This window comes from Tenrec ecaudatus, chromosome 6 (genome assembly GCF_050624435.1).
Source record: "Tenrec ecaudatus isolate mTenEca1 chromosome 6, mTenEca1.hap1, whole genome shotgun sequence".
NCBI classification, from domain to species: domain Eukaryota; kingdom Metazoa; phylum Chordata; class Mammalia; order Afrosoricida; family Tenrecidae; genus Tenrec; species Tenrec ecaudatus.
In genome coordinates this window covers 89,516,371-89,534,312 of record NC_134535.1, presented here as the reverse complement: position 1 = coordinate 89,534,312, position 17,942 = coordinate 89,516,371, and the positions used below count along the sequence as shown (strand labels likewise).

The 17,942-nt window shown below is 46.7% G+C and overlaps 1 protein-coding gene across 2 annotated transcripts in view; it reads left to right on the top strand.

The window, feature by feature from the left end:
* ANO6 (anoctamin 6) overlaps window positions 1-4,132 on the top strand; it is a 210,724-nt gene extending 206,592 nt beyond the window's left edge. For both annotated transcript variants that reach the window (XM_075551843.1, XM_075551844.1), the window contains one exon: window positions 987-4,132. In XM_075551843.1, the coding sequence (XP_075407958.1) occupies window positions 987-1,196 (210 nt within the window). In that variant the 3' untranslated portion in view covers window positions 1,197-4,132. The remainder of the gene's footprint in view (window positions 1-986) is intronic.
* Window positions 4,133-17,942: the final 13,810 nt, after the last annotated feature.

Here is a 17,942-nt window from a genome sequence, read left to right as displayed (position 1 = left end):
ATAACTTAAGACCATTTATTAAGTCTTAAAACAGGACCAAGACAAGACAAAGATGCAACATTGGTTTGAGGGAAACCATCAGCACAAGTTCAAAAAGACATCCCAAGACTCTTACTCACATAGCTGTTTCATTAAGGCACGGCCCACAAAGGAACCTGTCTCAATGTCATGATCAGTATATCACAGATGAGACCGCAGGATCGGGAACAGAACCACGACTGAGACACATACATTGGGGCCGACAGACGAGCTTTGGTCCAGGGCCTTCAGACTAAAGCAGTCACGGATGGCTGATAGGGCCTGACTCATGGCTGCGGGACTCCCTGCTACCATCCACAGGGCAGGGATCCCTACCAAGGACTGAGGACATAGCCAGGCAAGCCAGGACTGCTCAGTGCACTCTGCCTGTGGGCAAGACTGTCCTCATCCCTGGCCACTGACCAGAAGGGTTTAATCCGTGTGGGGACTCAGCAAATGGATTTGGGGTATTGACTCCCATCCGTAGCCTTCAGCAAACAGGGTGCTCAGAATTTAAGCACGACTGTACACCCTCATATTCCCTCCTCCATAGAATTGGTTGTTGTGTGCTGTCATCAGTTCCAAGCCATAGTGCCCCACCGGGGCAGAACACATCTGCCCCATCGTGTCTCCTAAGCTGTAATCATTCTGTAGACGTAGATCATCAGATCTTTTCTCCTGAATTGACCGATGAGTTCAGATTTCTGGCCTTGTGGGTTAGCAGCCAGATGCTTAACTGTCATACCACCAAGACTCCCTACATATCCAGTAACACTCCTTGACGATGTTTGTAAAGACACAGCCTGTAACTCTTCTCCAGCCTGTGGCAAGAGAGATTGCTAGATAAGCACGATAGCCACAGTCTCTGCCCAGTGTACTGCACAGTGAAGAACAAAAACAGCGGGCGATAGGAATTCTGTTTCCCCCCATTTCTCGGTGATTGATCTTTCTCTTCTTCTCTCCCTCAGCATATCATCTATTCTGTGAAGTTTTTCATTTCATACACCATTCCAGATGTCTCCAAAAGGACGAAGAGCAAAATCAAGAGGGAAAAATACCTGACCCAAAAGCTCCTGCATGAGAATCACCTCAAAGATGTCACCAAGAACATAGGCGCGATCGCGGGGAAGATGCTGGAAGCAGCGGTAGAGAACCATTCACGGCCAAAATCAGAATGAGAGCTTTATGTTCTGAGAAGCACTTTAAGGAATTTAGCTCTGTCAAAATATATTACAAATCACTAATGAGAATGTTCAAGTTAAATCACTTCAGCAAATGTGAGCCTTAACTGCGGCCATTTCCATGTAGATTATTTTTCCGTTTCAGCCAGCAATGCAGGAAGTGGAAAATGTACAACTTAGATCAAGAAGAGCATAAAACTAATCACGTGGAAAACCTGAAATATTACTTTTTTCTATGAATTGGAATTTTAGCAACAGAGAACAGTCTCTCGGTGTGCTTAAAACCACCCGTTCTGAAGCAGAATGGATTCCTTTTTTGTCCCCCTTCGAAGCCTGATGACTTTGATCCACGATGGCAAGTGCTTCCTTCCTTCCCTTTCCCAGGCCCCTTCCAGGAGGATCTTTCCCTTACGGAACCATCATGAAAGATTAGACATGCCACTGCCTTAATCGCTCTTGTGCGCTGGAAAAGAACTGGGTCACAATTCCATTTGAATGTGCTAAGTGGCAAATTGACTCAAGAACTCACAACAGCGTGTGGGGGCGGGGGCGGCTGCATCACACCCTACAGAAAGGGCAGCTGCCCTTCACAAGAGGAGAGAGTTTCAGCCTTCATTGTGGCCTGGTTCCCAACAGAAAGAAATCCTCCTATTGAAGAGGGCAAGGTTGTGAGGCATCTTTGTCCTGATCTGCTGTGACGTCAGTTATCTTCCAGGAGGGTTCTGTGCTTAATCAACACTGACTGCTTTGCAAACCTCAAAGGAATAAGATGACAAGAGGGAGAAAAGTTATAGGTTTAAATAGCATTCTAATTCATGTTGGCAAAGTTAATTAATTTATCTCTTCTAAAGATGTGTCTTTTCCTGAAGAAATGGAAAAATGAAATCAAAGTGCTAAAATTACATTTGTAGCAACATAATGGTCTGGCAAAGTTGAGCTCATCAATTTCCCATCAGTTGATACAAGATATGCAGTATTGCAAGTCACCAAGCATCGTTACGAATGGCTCGCTGCATAGCCAATGTCGCATCAGGACACTGTGCATGTTTGGAAGACCCACAAGTGCCCTAATCATCACCCTCATGATTGTGGGGGGAGTGCCTTTCTTCAGAGATTCTGCATGACTTGGCGCTACTTCTGTCTGCCAACGTGAGCAACGTACATACCAAAGCATCTGCCACAGTGAACGTGGCTGCCTTACCCTTCCAATCTCTTATCCCAAGCTCAGCATCAAGTGTGTAAGTGTCTGCCCGTGCTGGAGGAGTGTTGGTGGTGGGGGAAGGTAGAGACAGGTATACCCAGATTATTCCTAATCCAGAAAAGAGCCTCCTTGGGAAGTGATTTGAGCGTCTAGCCTCCTTTAGAGTCCGTCAGGCAGTTATGGAGAGAAACAGAGCAGTAGGGTTGCTCTCGGACCCCAAGCTCGTCTGATGTTGCGTTTCCCCCCCCCCCCCTTGCCACCAGGCATATTTTGCCCTCAGGTTTGACTAGTTGAACTCTTTGCTCCTTTTAACCGCCAGGCCTTCTGATAAGCGCTGACAGGGACAGGTGGGTGCTAGGTGCGGGAGAAGGAGGTGACTTGCACCCTGTTCTCCTGGATGGGTCTCTTCCACTGTGATGCTGTGACATGTTCTGGTGCTGCAGGAGTCATGCGTCTTAGACTCTCAGCAGTGAAGGAAAATGAAAACGGTTTCCACGGTCAGGTTCTAGAAGCTTTACTACAATAGAGTAACTCCAGTAACACAGTTTTAAATGCCTGCCATTAAAGTGTTCCCTTTTTTAAAAAAAACAAAAACCGTATGCTGGACTCATCGAAGATGTTTGAGCATCCAAATGGAGCAGGGCAGGCATCTCACTCGCCTTGGTAATGATGCTCTCAAGAGAGTGCTCAAGACAGACCACCTGAGGCCTGGCCGCACTGGGAGGGGTCAAGGAATCTCTTCCCTCTCCTGGAAACTGTTTCTGGGTCCATTATAACCTGGGCCAGGAGTGCCACTGTCCCTCTCCCTCCTACCTGTGATCCTGCTCCTGGAAGTGGGCGTGATCCACTTCCTCTCGTATTACCTCTTCTCCTAGTGTTTGATTGGACAATTACATACGACTTATGTCAGTGTTTGAGAAGGGAATCATTTCACCTTATCTCCTTGTACATCAGACCGTTGCAGAAGGAAATGTGGATTTGTGTTTTTATGACCCCAGATGAGAAAATCATAGTCATCATATAAAATGTGCTGCTGTAGACAGGTGAGAAAAGGCTCTGCACTTGTGAAGATGGCAAATGTGACATGTCCCAACGTCAGTCTGGTGCTGACTTGTCGCCGATGAAGGGTGGACTCTGCAGGCAGCAGTGGGTGAAACCTGGGAAACGGTTACACTGCTGCCCCGGCCTCAGAAGGGCAGATCTGGCCATAGGCCTGCCCGGCGGTAACCACTAGGGAAATTTTAGTTTTACATCCTTTCGTAATGCCTGTGAATTTTCATAGATTGAAGCATTAGGCCCAAACACTCAAAGGGTTTCCTTCACATGGCCCTCAGTACTTTAGATGTGTCATTAGAAAGGCAAAGCTGTAGGTTCTGTTCCAAAACGAAACAAAGCCATCTTGTAAAGTGTCACCAAATTCTTTGGGGGGCTGTTGGGGGTTTTTTGGTATGTATATCTTGGATTTCAGAAAACGTTCGCTCGTAATAGGGCCAGAATGTGCGCTGTGGTTGAAACCCTTCTTGTGCCATCTCCTCCGGTCACATTTGAAGATGTTTGGAAAGTTGAAATGCACGAGCAGCTTCACTAAGCCAGAACCAAAATGTTAATGATGCTTTCCATACACTGTGGCGTAATGTAAAGTTTGTAATTAATGTTGGTTAAAGTTCATTTCTATGCATTTAAATATTCTTTTATAATGTGAGCATTTTAATAAATTCATTTTTACAAACAATATGGTCGACTACCCTGCATTTCTTTACCTGAATGTTTCACTGGGAACAGGGTCACCTGGTAACGGTGTGTGCCCTGGAACCGCAGAACCAGTCTCACCGGCTCCAAGCGAGAAAGAGAGAGACTTGGTTACAGGGGTAGGAGCCTTTGTTCCGCCAAGGGCCATTTGGCTATTTATAAGATCAGTCCAGGGCCATCCTGGGAAAACATTGAAGTCACAGACCCCTACTGTGATAGGTGGAAACACTGCTCTCTGGTGAGGTGTGTGGTGTTAGGTAACCAGGAGAGGGAAAGGGGGTTGCCTCCCCCATGCCTGTGTAGGCCCCATAGAGGGGGGTGGGAAGGAATGAGGTGAACATTCACCACCTTATGAGGACCTCCTAAATGAGCATGCTCCCATTCAAGCCCCCCTAGCCAGGTGGGCGGGTACACCTGGCGGCCCAAACCAGGCCCAGGTGGGCTTAATTCTGCCAATGAGTTCAACCAATACTTTCAACCACGCCTCCCCAGCCAGAGGTTTGAAATATGCTGGTGGCAGGAAGGCCTTTCTCGTTTTGCTCTACTTCTGGTCAGATACAGGAGGTAGGAGGTGCACTCCCACGACCCGGGTGGGCCCCCTCAGTGCCCGCTCCGGGCCTGCTCGGGACATGTATGCACCCTCTCCGAGCCTGTTCGGGGCCACAGCCTGTCTTTTTCTTGTTTTCCCCGGCCCTAGTACCCGTTTGTGCCCTCACTCTCTGGCCAGGTTTCTGCACCTGTGCCCTGTTCCACGAGACTACTCCTATCCAGCGTGAGCCCCAGCGCAGCTTCCATGTGGTCTTGCACGCTTCCCTCAAATAGAATGTACTCTTTTGAGACTGCACAACCTGAAACTTCTCCCACCCTTCATAAACACGGATTACAAACGGGCTTCCACATGAATTCCTTCTCATGCAAAGCCAAGAACTGAGGTATTACCCACTCGAGAAACCTCAGGAGTAGCTGGTATTGATGATTTTCGAGGGCCTTAGGTGGCCCGTGGGCCAGACATCCCCCACTCTTGCTTTATTAGAAGGTGGAACAAGCAAGGGGGAGTCCAACGGTATTACAGGCAGTCTGAAAGTAGCCCTACTTCTGATCATAATACAAAGAGTTTATCACTTTCCCGTTGGGATGCACACTTTGGGAGAGTCGTATGCTGTTCCAGGCACTACTTCTTACTCAAGGCACAAGATATTGACAGGATGCAAATGTCAGCTCTCACATAAAGGCTGCTGAGTAACATTTCTGATGCACAACCAGCCTTCGATATCTCAGTGGCCCTCCCAAGCAGGCGATCCTCCAGAGACTAAATCATCCAGACAACTGCACTCCGCATTCCTGTCTTTGAGCAATACAGGAAGTTACGAAATTACACAGCAGCTGGGTGGAGGAACAAGGTAAACCGGCATGAGTTCTGAGCCACAAAGAGGGACTAAGTTCAGGTTCATTCCAGTTGATAGTGCTGTAGGAGACTACAACAGGGTAAATGCATAGCAGGCAGTTCGCTGGAGTTAGCTGTCATTCAGTTGATTCTGATCTCTACTGACCTTGTGCACAACAGAATGAAACATTGCCCAATCCTGGGTCATCCTCCCGCTGGCCAGTGGGTTCAAGTCCATCATGGCAGTCCATTTCATGAGGGTCCCTCTCATCCGTGCCAGCTCTCTATTTCACTAAACATGATAGCCATCTGGAGCAATTGATCCTACCTGATTACACGTCCAAAGTGGGCGAGGTGGACAATATTATGGTCTACACAAGGTTTTCATTGGCTAATTTTTGGAGTAAAAAGTAGTATGTCTTAGTCTAGTTGCTTTGTTGAAACCTTCCACTCTGAGCAACTGTTTAGTCCAAGTAGATTAGAGAAACAAATCTAGAGAGACTTTTAAGTGTGTAAGAAAGAGCTTTATATAAAAGAGTAATTATATATGAAGAAAATATCCCAGCGCCGTCCAGATCAAGTCCGATATTAGCTCATATGTTCAATACCAATCTATAAATTCCTCTTCACACAACACATGCAATAATGCTGAGTGCAAGAAGATCACAGACCAGTGGGTAGAAAGTCTTGTGGATCCAGTGGTGGTGTAAGCATCTCAGCACCGGCCTGGGTTTCCACGTGACTCCTCCAGCTCCAGGACTTTGGCTCCATCAGTGTAGCTCTATCTGGTTTGTCAACAGGAATGTCTCCCAGGGAGAGAGTGTGTGTCTGGCCTCCAGTGAGTTATTTATCTTTGTCGTGCCTCCAAATGGGGTCATCAAGCTGTGTCCTGATTGACAAGCTAGATGCCACCCCTTCACTCTTAATAGTCTCAAATTGACACCAGATTATGTAACTATCACAGCGACCTTGCTGGTCTTTGAAAGACCGGTAGCATTGTTGCCTGTGTCACAGCACCAAGACTACAAACTAGATGGACGGTGGATCTGCCGGCTATTAGTAGCCACCACTCGTATAACGCATATGCAATTAGCGTAATTATACTTAAAATTATAATTTTTCGCTGTTTCCAGTTACTTTGGAACATGGTTTTCCATTTGGACATGAGTGAGGGTGACATGTTTCAGCCAGGACTGCTGCAGATGGTTGCTGGGACAGAGCCCTGCACAGAGGCACTAAACGTGGAGACCCACTGGGAGCTGGAAGTGAGCCCCTCCACTTCCTTTGCCGTGTGTACTAGCGGTGGACTTGCAGAACAAACATTCAAACTAAAAACTCAATTCTGACTCATAGCGACCCTGTAGGTCAGCGTAGAACTGTCCCTGTGGGTTTCTGAGATGGTAACAGGAGTAGGAAAACATATCTTTCTCCAAAAACTGCTGATCTTGCTGTCAGCAGCCCATGCAACCAAGACAAACTATGGAAACCCATTAGTTTGGCTGACTCTTGCCCTTGAGTCATATGAGATTGGAGGAAGGTAATTGTGACTGTGGCAGATGAATCATCTGGAAATGCAGATTGGACCACCAGGAGAGAAGCTGTGAACTTGGGAAGACAGAGAGGTTTGCTTTTATTTGATAGGCAATGGGAACCCACAGAAAAGCTCCTAGGAGGGGAATTGGAAGCAAGATTCTGACCCATGTCCCTGGTGAGAGCACGCATATTCCTTCTGTCCTAGCCGCTGTGCTGCCACTGGAGCCGGGACTATTCCCATCCTAGAAGGGGTGTGATGGCAGTCCTCTTGGTGGGGGGCTGCTTCGCTGCATTCCACGGGATGCCTCAGATTCCACAGGGCATTCAAACGTAAATTGAGCAGGAAAAATAAACTGTGGGGTAACATGGTTTCCTTTTGTTATGAAACAGAAGACTATGCAAATGCTGTTAAAAGAAAAGCATTTCCATTTCCCAGCATAGGATTTAGATAAGTTTTTTTTTTTTATTTAGCTAAGTTTTAAGCCCCTTGCCTCCTGTTTGATTTTTTTTTTTTTTTTTTGTCACAAGACGATTAGAAGGAGCCTTCGAGGTCACCTGGTCCAACCCTTTATTTCTCAGTCACTTATTTGGGAACTTGGCCATGATCCTCTCTAGTTCTTGCAATTAGAGCCCCTGAGCAGGAGAACTTGAAAGCAAGTGAACTGGGCCTCCCATCACTCAGCACTGATACAAAATACCTCGCCTTTGCTTTGTCTCTTCTCCTTGTCACATAAGGTGAGTCCTGGTGTTAAGGAGCCAGGATAGGAATAGAGGGGGTTGTCCCTCCCGTTCTTGGACAGGCCCCATAGAGGGGGTTGGAAAAGAATAAGGCATTAGCCACCCATGAAGACTTTTACTGGGCATGCTCAAATTCAGGCCCCAAGCCAGATGGGCATTCCACCTGGATGGCCCAAATGAGGCCCAGGCTCATGACCCCACCCAGGTGGGCTTAATTCAGCCAAAGGGGTCGACCAATACCTTCCACCACGCCTCCCTGGCCAGCCCTTTGGAACACCCTGGCCTCAGGAAGGCAGGCTCTCTTTTTACCCCGCTCCCTGGGCCCACCTGTGTGTGCTGCTCGCTCACTGGCCTCAGGTCGCCGCGTGGCCGTGTGCAGACCACCAGGTTGCTTGTATTCAGTTGTGGGCCCCAGCGCAGTGGCCAGGCGGTTTGGCACATTTCCCTGAAGTAGCCTGTGAAACCTGAAACTTCTCCCATCCTTCATAAAAACACCTTCGGATTACAGAACAGGCTTCTGCGTGAATTCTTTTTCTCCTGCGAAGTCAAGAACTGAGGAATGACCCACAGGTAGTGTGTCCCCATTACCCACAGGGCACACGGAGGATAAGTTCCCTGCTCTGAGGTCCCAACATGCGAGGCCACCAAGTCATGGGCATTTTCTTCCGACTTTGTTTTGAAATGAACAAATCAAAATAGATTTCGAGCATTCTGCATCGTTTGGCACAATCAACACCCTTTATGACCACACTAGAAAGCCGAGGAAGGAGGCGAGGAGTCCAGAGAGGCCAAGCAGCTGCAGACCAGGGAGAATTATTCCCTTGGAAGACACCGGCCAGTCCTGGAAGGCTCTGTGCTCTTGTTTGAAAGGTGACTAGCCTGGTCACATGCAGCGGCTGGGACACAGGAGGCGCGGGATGAAAGCGAAAGGAGAAAGCTTTACTGTGGTTGATGAAGCAAAGGGCAAGCCGGGAAGAGAGTCGCCAAAACAAGCTCCTTGAGGGGGAAAGCGGGCCGGTTTAGAGTTATATACATGCATCTAATTAACTAACTCACTGCATTGAGTTGATTCTGGCTCCCGTGGAGACTATTGTGAATATGTCGCAGATTTCACAATAGTCATGAAGATGCATTCGGGTGGAGTTATGATTCAGACCTCTGGATTTCAAATGTCTTCCTGTTAGGTCACTAGATTAAGGACAAAGGGCCTGGCTTCCCTACTGCCTGCCCTATACTAAAATTAGCTGCCCATGCCACAATAGTGGCGTTGGAAAGAAAACAGACACACTAATTAGACACCTACAGAAACGCCAAACTGAGCATGCCCAGACACAGCCGCCACAGCGCAGACAGGAGATCCACCTGCGGAATGGCTAGGGCGGCCCAGCCCATGACATCACCCAGGTGCGCTGAAACTCAGCCAGTTAGGTCAGCCAGGGCGTCCACCACGCCTCGCCCAGCCAGGGCGGTGGGAAGGAAGAAGAGGCAGCCCCCCCCCCCCCCCGCCCTTTCTTTCACTCTGTTCTTGCGCAGGCACATGGAGCAGGCAGAGGGTGGGGGTCTCTCCCTCGTGTACTGCACGTGAGCGTCTGCAGGCCCTCTGGGGTCCCTCACCCCTCTTGGCCTCCTGGGATTCCCCAATTCTGCACCTGTGGGGTTCGCGTTCCCCATTCCTGTATTCTTTCCACGTGGTTTTTTTTCAACCCCCCCCCCCCCAGTTGCGAACCCCGCATGCTTAGCAAGGCCTTGCATGCTTCCCAGAAATAACATGTACATTTTCCAGTCATACCTGAAACTTTCCCTTTCTTCACAAAAACTCACTTGGATCTGCTGAGTGAATCCTTTCAGCGCCTTGAAGCAAAGAGCCGCGGTCACCCCAATCCAGAATCCGAACATGCCTACTGAGTCGGCTGATGTTTTTCCGGGCCGATTTTGGTTCCTGGGTCAGAGTACTTCTGTTCTGGGGTGACCTCAAGGTTGTGACGGTCCTCCTGCACGGATTTGGTGGGCCGGTTCTGATCCTAACGGATAATCACTTGCTGTGACGGGATACTTTCCTGGGAGGAATGGACTTAAAAGAGGCGATCAGGAAGAAAAAGGAAACACCCACTGCACCCACTGCCCTTGAAGCTATTCAGATTTATAGCGCCCCTATCGGTCGGGGTAAAAATGTTAGGTTTCTGAGATGTTTATCTCGGTTCTTGCTTCTCAAAGCACTTTTGTACAGTAGAACCCCGGGGCGCAAAATGCCGAGAACATTTTGCATCGGAGCTCAAGCAAAAACGTCGGAATCTCACCCGACACAGGTGATTTTTTAAATCATTTTATTAGGGCCTCATACTACTCCTATCACAATCCATACACACATCCATGACACAGGTGATTTTTGTAAACAAAAGCAGTTTGTGTTTCGGGCACTCGGTGTTAGTTGGCATTGTTAGTATGCATTGTTTAAACCTTTTGTGGCTCTTCCAAACGTTTTGCTAGAATTTTCTCAGTTTTTGTGGTTTTTTGAACTGTTTAAATAAAAAAACATGGGTGTTAAGAGAGTTTTTTGGTCGGACAGTGTAACATATGACAAAATAATAACAATTTATAAACTATCAAGGGTTCATGAGGAAGGGGGGAGCAGGGAGGGAGGGGAAAAATAAGCTGATAGCAAGGGCTCAAGCAGAAAGCAAATGTTTTGGGAATGATGACGGCAACAGATGTGCTTGACACAATGGATGCATGGATGGATTGTGATAAGAGTTGTATGAGCCCCCAATAAAATGATTTTTTACAAAAAAGAACGTTTTTGGAAAGGAATCATCATGATCAGGGACTGGTTAACCGTGTTATTGATATTTTGATAATAATTTAGTAAACCCTTTTAGAAAACTGTTAGGGAAATGCCAACAGCAGACCCACATTTGCATTTTTTATTTTATTTTTAGAGAAAGTCAGTCAGGTCCTAGTGAAAAAAAGGCAAAGAAGGGAGAGAAAAAAACCTCCTGAAGAGCAGCTACCAGTTGATTTGATGGAACGGGATTCCCCTTCCAGGCAAGGACTCTCTCTCCATCCCTCCTTCTCCACATCCATGTCCACAGATCCAGATCCTCATCAATCTCAAGGTATGGGCCAGACTGTAGTTGTTAAAAAGTTTTTAAATGTTGTGTTTCATATTTAAATTATATTATTTAACTCTGAACTTATTTACCTTGACATTTCTGTGTAATGTTTTGTATAAAAACGCAAGGTTAGGGTAAAAACTTGGTGGTTGAGAACGGATGAATCTGCTTTCACTTATTTCTTATGGGAAAAACTGTTTCGGAACTCGACTGCATCGCATCTCGATGCTCCTTCTAGAAAGGATTAGCATTGAGGTCCGGGGTTGTACTTAAATGGAATGAACTTTGAGGAGGGAAGGGGAAGTTTCGGGTAATAGAGTCTCGCTATCCCTGGCAAGTGCGCAAAGCCGCATGGCATGGGCTATGCGAGTCTTCTCGGCTGAAAATGACTGCTCAGGGGAGTGCAAAAAACCAATTGGAAATGGAGTCCACGGGGGGTGGGGGGTAGGCACGAGAGGGCTTGAGCATGCGCACCACACACCGGAGAGATGAGAGAGACTGCCCGCCCTCAATCTCTGCTATTTATCCCCTCCTATTCCCCCTTGTGAGGTGGGAGGTGCATGGTTGAGGGTGTGACTGAGTTCAGGTGCACCTGTGACATGATGTTGCTGGTGCATCCCCTGGTTGACCTTCACCTGTGTCTAGGTGACCTTGGTCTGTGCATGCCCAGCTTGGGGTTGTCCCCATAGGTGTCTAATGGGTGCCTGGTGTCTTTCAAATCCTTTTATTGTGTCATGGCCACCTAATTTTTGTTTAGCTGGGCATTCAGTGGATACAATCCCCTTTATCCCTAATTTTCCAAACTACCCCTGTGGGTTTCTGAGACTAACTTTGTCTTTCTCTTACGGAAGGGTTATGGTTTCAAACAGCTGACTTTGTGGTTAGCAGCCCATTGCTACCAGAGCTTCCCATCCGGAAGACAATATAGCCCGCTCTGCGTGTGTGTTGTGGGGTAACGGGGGGGGGGGGGGGGGGGGGGGGGAGGGTTCTGGAACAATCCAGGGGGTGGCTGCGGAAGTGTTAGGTTCTTTGCTTCACACGCTAAAAAGAATTCACACCAAAGCCTGTTTTGTAATCCAAGTGAGTTTTTATGAAGGAAAGGAAAAGTGGCGTGTTTTACAATTTCAAAAGGGTACACGCTATTTCTGGAAAGCATGCCCAGCCGCTAGGGTTCACAACTGGGTAGGAAAAACCACGTGGAAAAGAACACCCGCACGTGCAGAACTGGGGAATCCCCGGAGACAGGAGTTGAACCCTAAGAGCTCAATTGTAGGTGGGTCCCGTGTAGGCCCTGAGCAGGCTCGGAGGGGACAAGCCCAGGCGGCGCATGCGTGCCCCCACCCTCTGACCTGTCACAAGACCAGCGCAAAAGAAAGAAACTGGCTTTCTCTGCAGCCAGCTTTTAACACCTCTGCCTAGGGAGGCGTGGTTGAAGGTATAGGTTAACCCTATTGGCTGCACTTAGGTGCACCTGGATGATGTCATGAGCCTGAGCCTGGTCTGTGTGCCCAGGTGCATCTCCCACCAGGGCTCAGGGGCCCGTGTCTGAGCTTGCTCAGTTTGGATCTTTCCCCTAGGTGTCCAATTGGTGCCTGATTTCTTTCAAAACCCCGTCTGTGGCCCTGCCAGGCGATTTCTGCTAGCGCCGGCATTTGGGAGGAGACAACCTCATTTTGTCCCTAAATCTACCTATGAGAAGCAGACACCTACACTATATAGTCCGCATTATGGGATTTAGTACAAAAGGTTGTCATTGATAATGTTGTGCTGGAATAATTGTTTTTCCCCTGAAAAAGCGGGCAATGGGTCAAAGAAACCAGAGAGCATCGGGCCCACAGGGCCTATTAAAAAAATTTAAAAATATGTCACTGTCGGACTTTGGTGCCTGGGAGTGGTGCTCCAACAGACTAAGGGCCAGCAAACGATCCCTGAACTAACTACAAGCTTTTCTCTTGTGAACTGTTTTGTTCTGTTCTTTTTCAGTGGTTTGTTTTGGTTGTTTTGTTGTCTGGTTGTATACTGTTGCTTTGTGTTCCTCTGTCTAGTTTTCGTGCATGTTAGTGACTCCACAGGTCTGTCTGAATAGGACAGGCTGGATGAACTATCTGGATGAAAAACAACGGGACTGACAGTTCCGGGGGGACTTGGGGTGGGGGGTAGGGGGGGTAAGGAAGTGGTGTTAACAAACCCAGGGACAAGGGAAAAACATGGGACCCCAAATGGTAGAGAAGGGGGAGTGGCAGGCCTGGTGGGAAATGATCAAGGGTAAGGTTGCTTAGAGAAGAGGTATACTCTAGCCCAGGTGGCGATGAAGCATGGTAGTAGGGCAGGAGGAAGGTCAAGGGAGATGGAGGAAAGAGCTAGGAGTCAAAGGGCATTCATGGAGGTCTAGACAAAGACATGTACATGCAAATATATATAGGAGGATGGGGAAATAGATCTATGTGTCTATATTTATAGGTCAAGTATTAAGGTGGCGGAAGGACCTTGGGCCTCTACTCAAACACTCCCTCAATGCATGAATACCTTCTTTTATTAAATTGGAACTCTATGATGCTCACTTTCCCGACACAACGGCTGGAGCCAAAGTGGGTGAACAAGTAAATGTGGTGAAGAAAGCTGATGGTGCCCGGCTATCAAAAGAGATAGTGACTGGGGTCTTAAAGGCTTGAAGATAAACAAGCGGCCATCTAGCTCAGAAGCAACAAAGTCCACATGGAAGAACACACCAGCCTGTGTGATCGAGTGGTCCCAAAGGGATCAGTTACCAGGCATCAAAGAACAAAAAATCATATCATTGACTGCACACCTCCATGATAGGATCGCTGAAGACAAATGGGTGCATAAGCAAATGTGGTGAAGAAAGCTGATGGTGCCCGGCTATCAAAAGAGATAGTGTCTGGGGTCTTAAAGGCTTGAAGGTGAACAAGCGGCCATCTAGCTCAGAAGCAAATAAGCCCACATGGAAGAAGCACACCAGCCAGTGCGATCACGAGGTGCCCAAGGGACCAGATATAAGGCATCATGCAAAAAAAAAGATATAAGTGTGTGTATGTATGTGTATATATGTGTATATGTATCATATTAAATAAAGGGGGAAGTGCAGAGTGGAGACCCAAGGCCCAAGTGTCGACCAATGGAGATCCCCTCATAGAGGGGTTTAGGAGATGAGATGGGTTAATTAGGGTGCGAGGTAGTATCGATGAAGAACACAGCTTTCCCCCAGATCCTGGATGCTTCCTCCCCCCAACTACCATGATCCGAATTCTACCTTGCAGGGCTGGATAGGACAGAGGCTGTACACTGGTACATATGAGGGTTGGAGGTACAGGGAATCCAGGGTGGATGACACCTTCAGGACCAAGGGTGTGAGGGACGATGCTGGGAGAGTGGAGGGTGAGTGGGTTGGAAAGGGGGAACTGATTACAAGGATCCACATGTGACCTCTTCCCTGGGAGAGGGACAGCAGAGAAGGGGGGAAGGGAGACTCCGGATAGGGCAAGATATGACAAAATAACGAGGTATAAATTACCAAGGGCATATGAGGGAGGGGGGAATGGGGAGGGAGGGGGGGAAAAAAAGAGGACCTGATGCAAGGGGCTTAAGTGGAGAGCAAATGCCTTGAGAATGAGTGGGGCAGGGAATGTATGGATGTGCTTTATACAATTGATGTATGTATATGTATGGATTGTGGTAAGAGTTGTTTGAGTCCCTAATAAAATGTAAAAGAAGAAAAGAGAAAAAAATGATTAGGGCAAAGACTGTACAGATGTGCTTTATACAATTGATGTATGTATATGTATGAACTGTGAAAAGAATTGTATCAGCCCCAATAAATTGTTAAAATTTAAAAAAAGAAAGAAAACAAAAAAAAAATATATGTCACTGTCATTGAGTCAGTTCTGACTCGTGGTGATCCTATAGGCCAAGGTAGAATTGCCCCTGTGGGTGTCCAAAACTGTAACTTTTGGGGAGGAGAAAGCTCCATCTTTCTCCAGCAGAGCGCCTGATGGTTTTGAACCACTGACCTTGCTAATGTCAGGCCAACTTGTATGCAACCGGGGCTCCTTGTTATCCCTTAGGGTCTCCGAAACCAGCCGTGTGAGCTAACTCACATGCCTCCCCACAGAGAAGCCTTCTTCCGCTCACTGCTTCAGGGACTCTCACTGTGGAAACCACGAATTTACATTCCTTGCTCTTTTTTAACATTCATCTGCCCAAGGTATTTTAAGTGCCCGTAATAATGTTCTTTCCATCTATAACTATAAAAAATTAGAACGAACTAAGCATGTAGTAGTTATTTATTTCATGAAACTCAGAATCCTCTTGATTTTAATTCCCTTGCATTTGCTATGTCAGTAAACAAGCATATAACATGAAGAGACAAAGTGCCCAACAACCAGAGGGGGACGTGCTGTAGTTTGGTTCAGCTTGTGTTACACCCCAAATCCCCATGAGATTCTAGGAGGGAATTAGGCAAATCCGGAAAGTAATCAAAAAAGCTAAAACTATTGTCAGAGCAATTGCTGTCTGTTCGGCAGAGGCAGAAAGGGGGTTGTCCAAGGTGAACATAGGTGTTTAAAGAAGAGACAGTGCCTGTTTCTAATCTAGCCGACCGAATGATGGATGGGGCTACCTCTTCAGGAATAGGACCCTATGCCTGTGTGCAAAGATGGTTAAAAATAAACCGCACGGCCAATGGTGCTCGGATAAAATTGAAGAATGTTGCAAGTGAGGGCATCAATTATGAAACAATATGGAAATATCTTAATCGTTTTATTGCCTTTTGTCAGGTATTATTTAGTATTTTTCATAACTATTGTGAAGCTTTCATAACCATCTGGTTTTGTGTACCTCTTTTATTCTTATTAAGTGCATACAATAATAAGTTACCTTTTGGTATATTATTTGTAAAATATATTTAAAATCATCATTAGGGCAGCGAATCAGTTGTTACTTGAATCACACCCTTCATACATGATCAGCCTCATTAATACAACCATACCCTTCCCATCATGGTTTTCCAAATCCTGTCCTGTGTAACATCTCCATTCACTTGACATCGAATTGTTTAATATTTGTTCCTCTGCATTCAGTCGGCTGCTGCACCTAGTGGTAAGAAAGACATCACCCCAGTATCGTGCTCACAATACAGCCTCGTCCATCCCAGTAATTGCCTGCACGGCCAGTCTGTTACAAAGCCCTCTCTAGTTCGCCAACCACTTTCTTAGAAACTCTCTGGACCTGCTGCCCTGTACACACAGAACCAAATCTTTCTCATCTGGGAACCTGAGCCTGGGGCAAATGTGCTGCCTCCCACTTCCACATGTAGTAAAAGAAAGAGAATGGAAAATAACCTTTGCTTGGAGTAGAAAGTGGAGATTTCATTTTACTTTTATTTATTTATTTTAACTTTCATGGTGAAATGGGTGATGTTTACAGAGCAGATCATCTGTTGTACATTCAATGGTGTATACACACTTTGTTTCATCACATGGACTGCAGCCCCTTCACTCCATTTCTCCCACTTCCTACTGTGTTTCTGTTTCCACTCCTCCTTTCCGGGCTTTGTCTTTGGATGAGTGCTGCCCTTTTTCTAATCTTAAATGATGAATTTTTCTAAGGTATACATACTGTTTGGGGTATCAAACAGACTGCAAATCTCAAGTATAATTTAAGGAGAACATTCTGTTCGATGGTCATTCTGTAGTAGCTTGCTTGTGTGCCGCTGTGGTGCTGGAAGCTACGTTATACCAGATACCAGCCGAGTCACCCATCGTGAACAGACCTTCCATACTAAGACCCCACCCTGAAGCAGGAACAGGCTCTCCACTGCAGGGGAGTTAGTCACTGAGAAACTCATGAATAGCAGCACAACATGCGCAGGAGTAGTGCTGGAAGATGAGCCCCGCAGGTCCGAAGACATTCAAAATAGGACAGAGGAAGAGCTGCCTTCTCAAAGTAATAAATGTCTTGGCTGTTGTTAGATGCCATCGAGTCACCTCGGACCCAGAGCGACCATGCACAACAGAAGGCAGCACTGCCCGGACCTGTGCCAGCCTCACAACTGTGCCTGTGCTCATTGCGGCAGCCCCTGTGTCCATCCGTCTCCCCGAGGGCCTTCCCCTTTTTCACTGCCCTTCGCTTTACCAAGTATAATGTCCTGCTCCAGGGGCTTGTCTCTCCTGACAACTTGTTCCAAGTATGTAAGATGAAGTCTCCCCATCCTTGCCTCTAAGGAGCACTCTGGCCATACTTCTTCCAAGGCAGATCAGTTTCTCCTTTTAGCAGCCCATGGTATTTTCAACATTCTTCTCCAGCACCGTAATTCAAGTGCATCAATTCTCCTTTGGTCTTCCTTATTCAATGTCCAACTTTCACACGCATATGAGGCATTTGAAAGTACCGTGGCTTGGGTCGGAGTCGATCATAATGATATGGTGGAGTAAAGCTTTCAGGATTAAAGTTTTCAGGACCTTCATTTGCTCAGGGGCACAGCTCAAAACGAGAAGGGCTGAAAACACTAATCAACAATTGGAACTTGGAATGTATGAAGTATGAATCTAGGAAAATTGGAAGTCATCAAAAGTAAAATGGAACACATGAAGGTTGATATGGTAGGTGTTAGTGAGCTGAAATGGACTGATGTTGGCCAGTTTGAATCAGGCAGTCAGGTAGTTTACTCTGATGGGAAGGACAAATGTAAGAGAAATGGCGTTGTGTTCATCGTCTTGAAGTGTACTGCTGGCAGGAATAGGGTAATGTCAATCCACATTCAAGGAAATCCTGTCACTACAACTATTATTCAAATTTATACACACACTGCTATCTAATGCAGAATTGAAGATTTTATCAGTGACTTCTGCCTGAAATTGATCAAACATGCAATCAAGATGCATTCATTATTGGCTATTAGAATGCAAAAATTGGAAACAAAGAGACAAGATCATTAGTAGACAAATATGGTCTTGGTGATAGAGAGGAAGCTGGAAATCATATGATAGAATTTTGCAAGACCATCTTCTTTG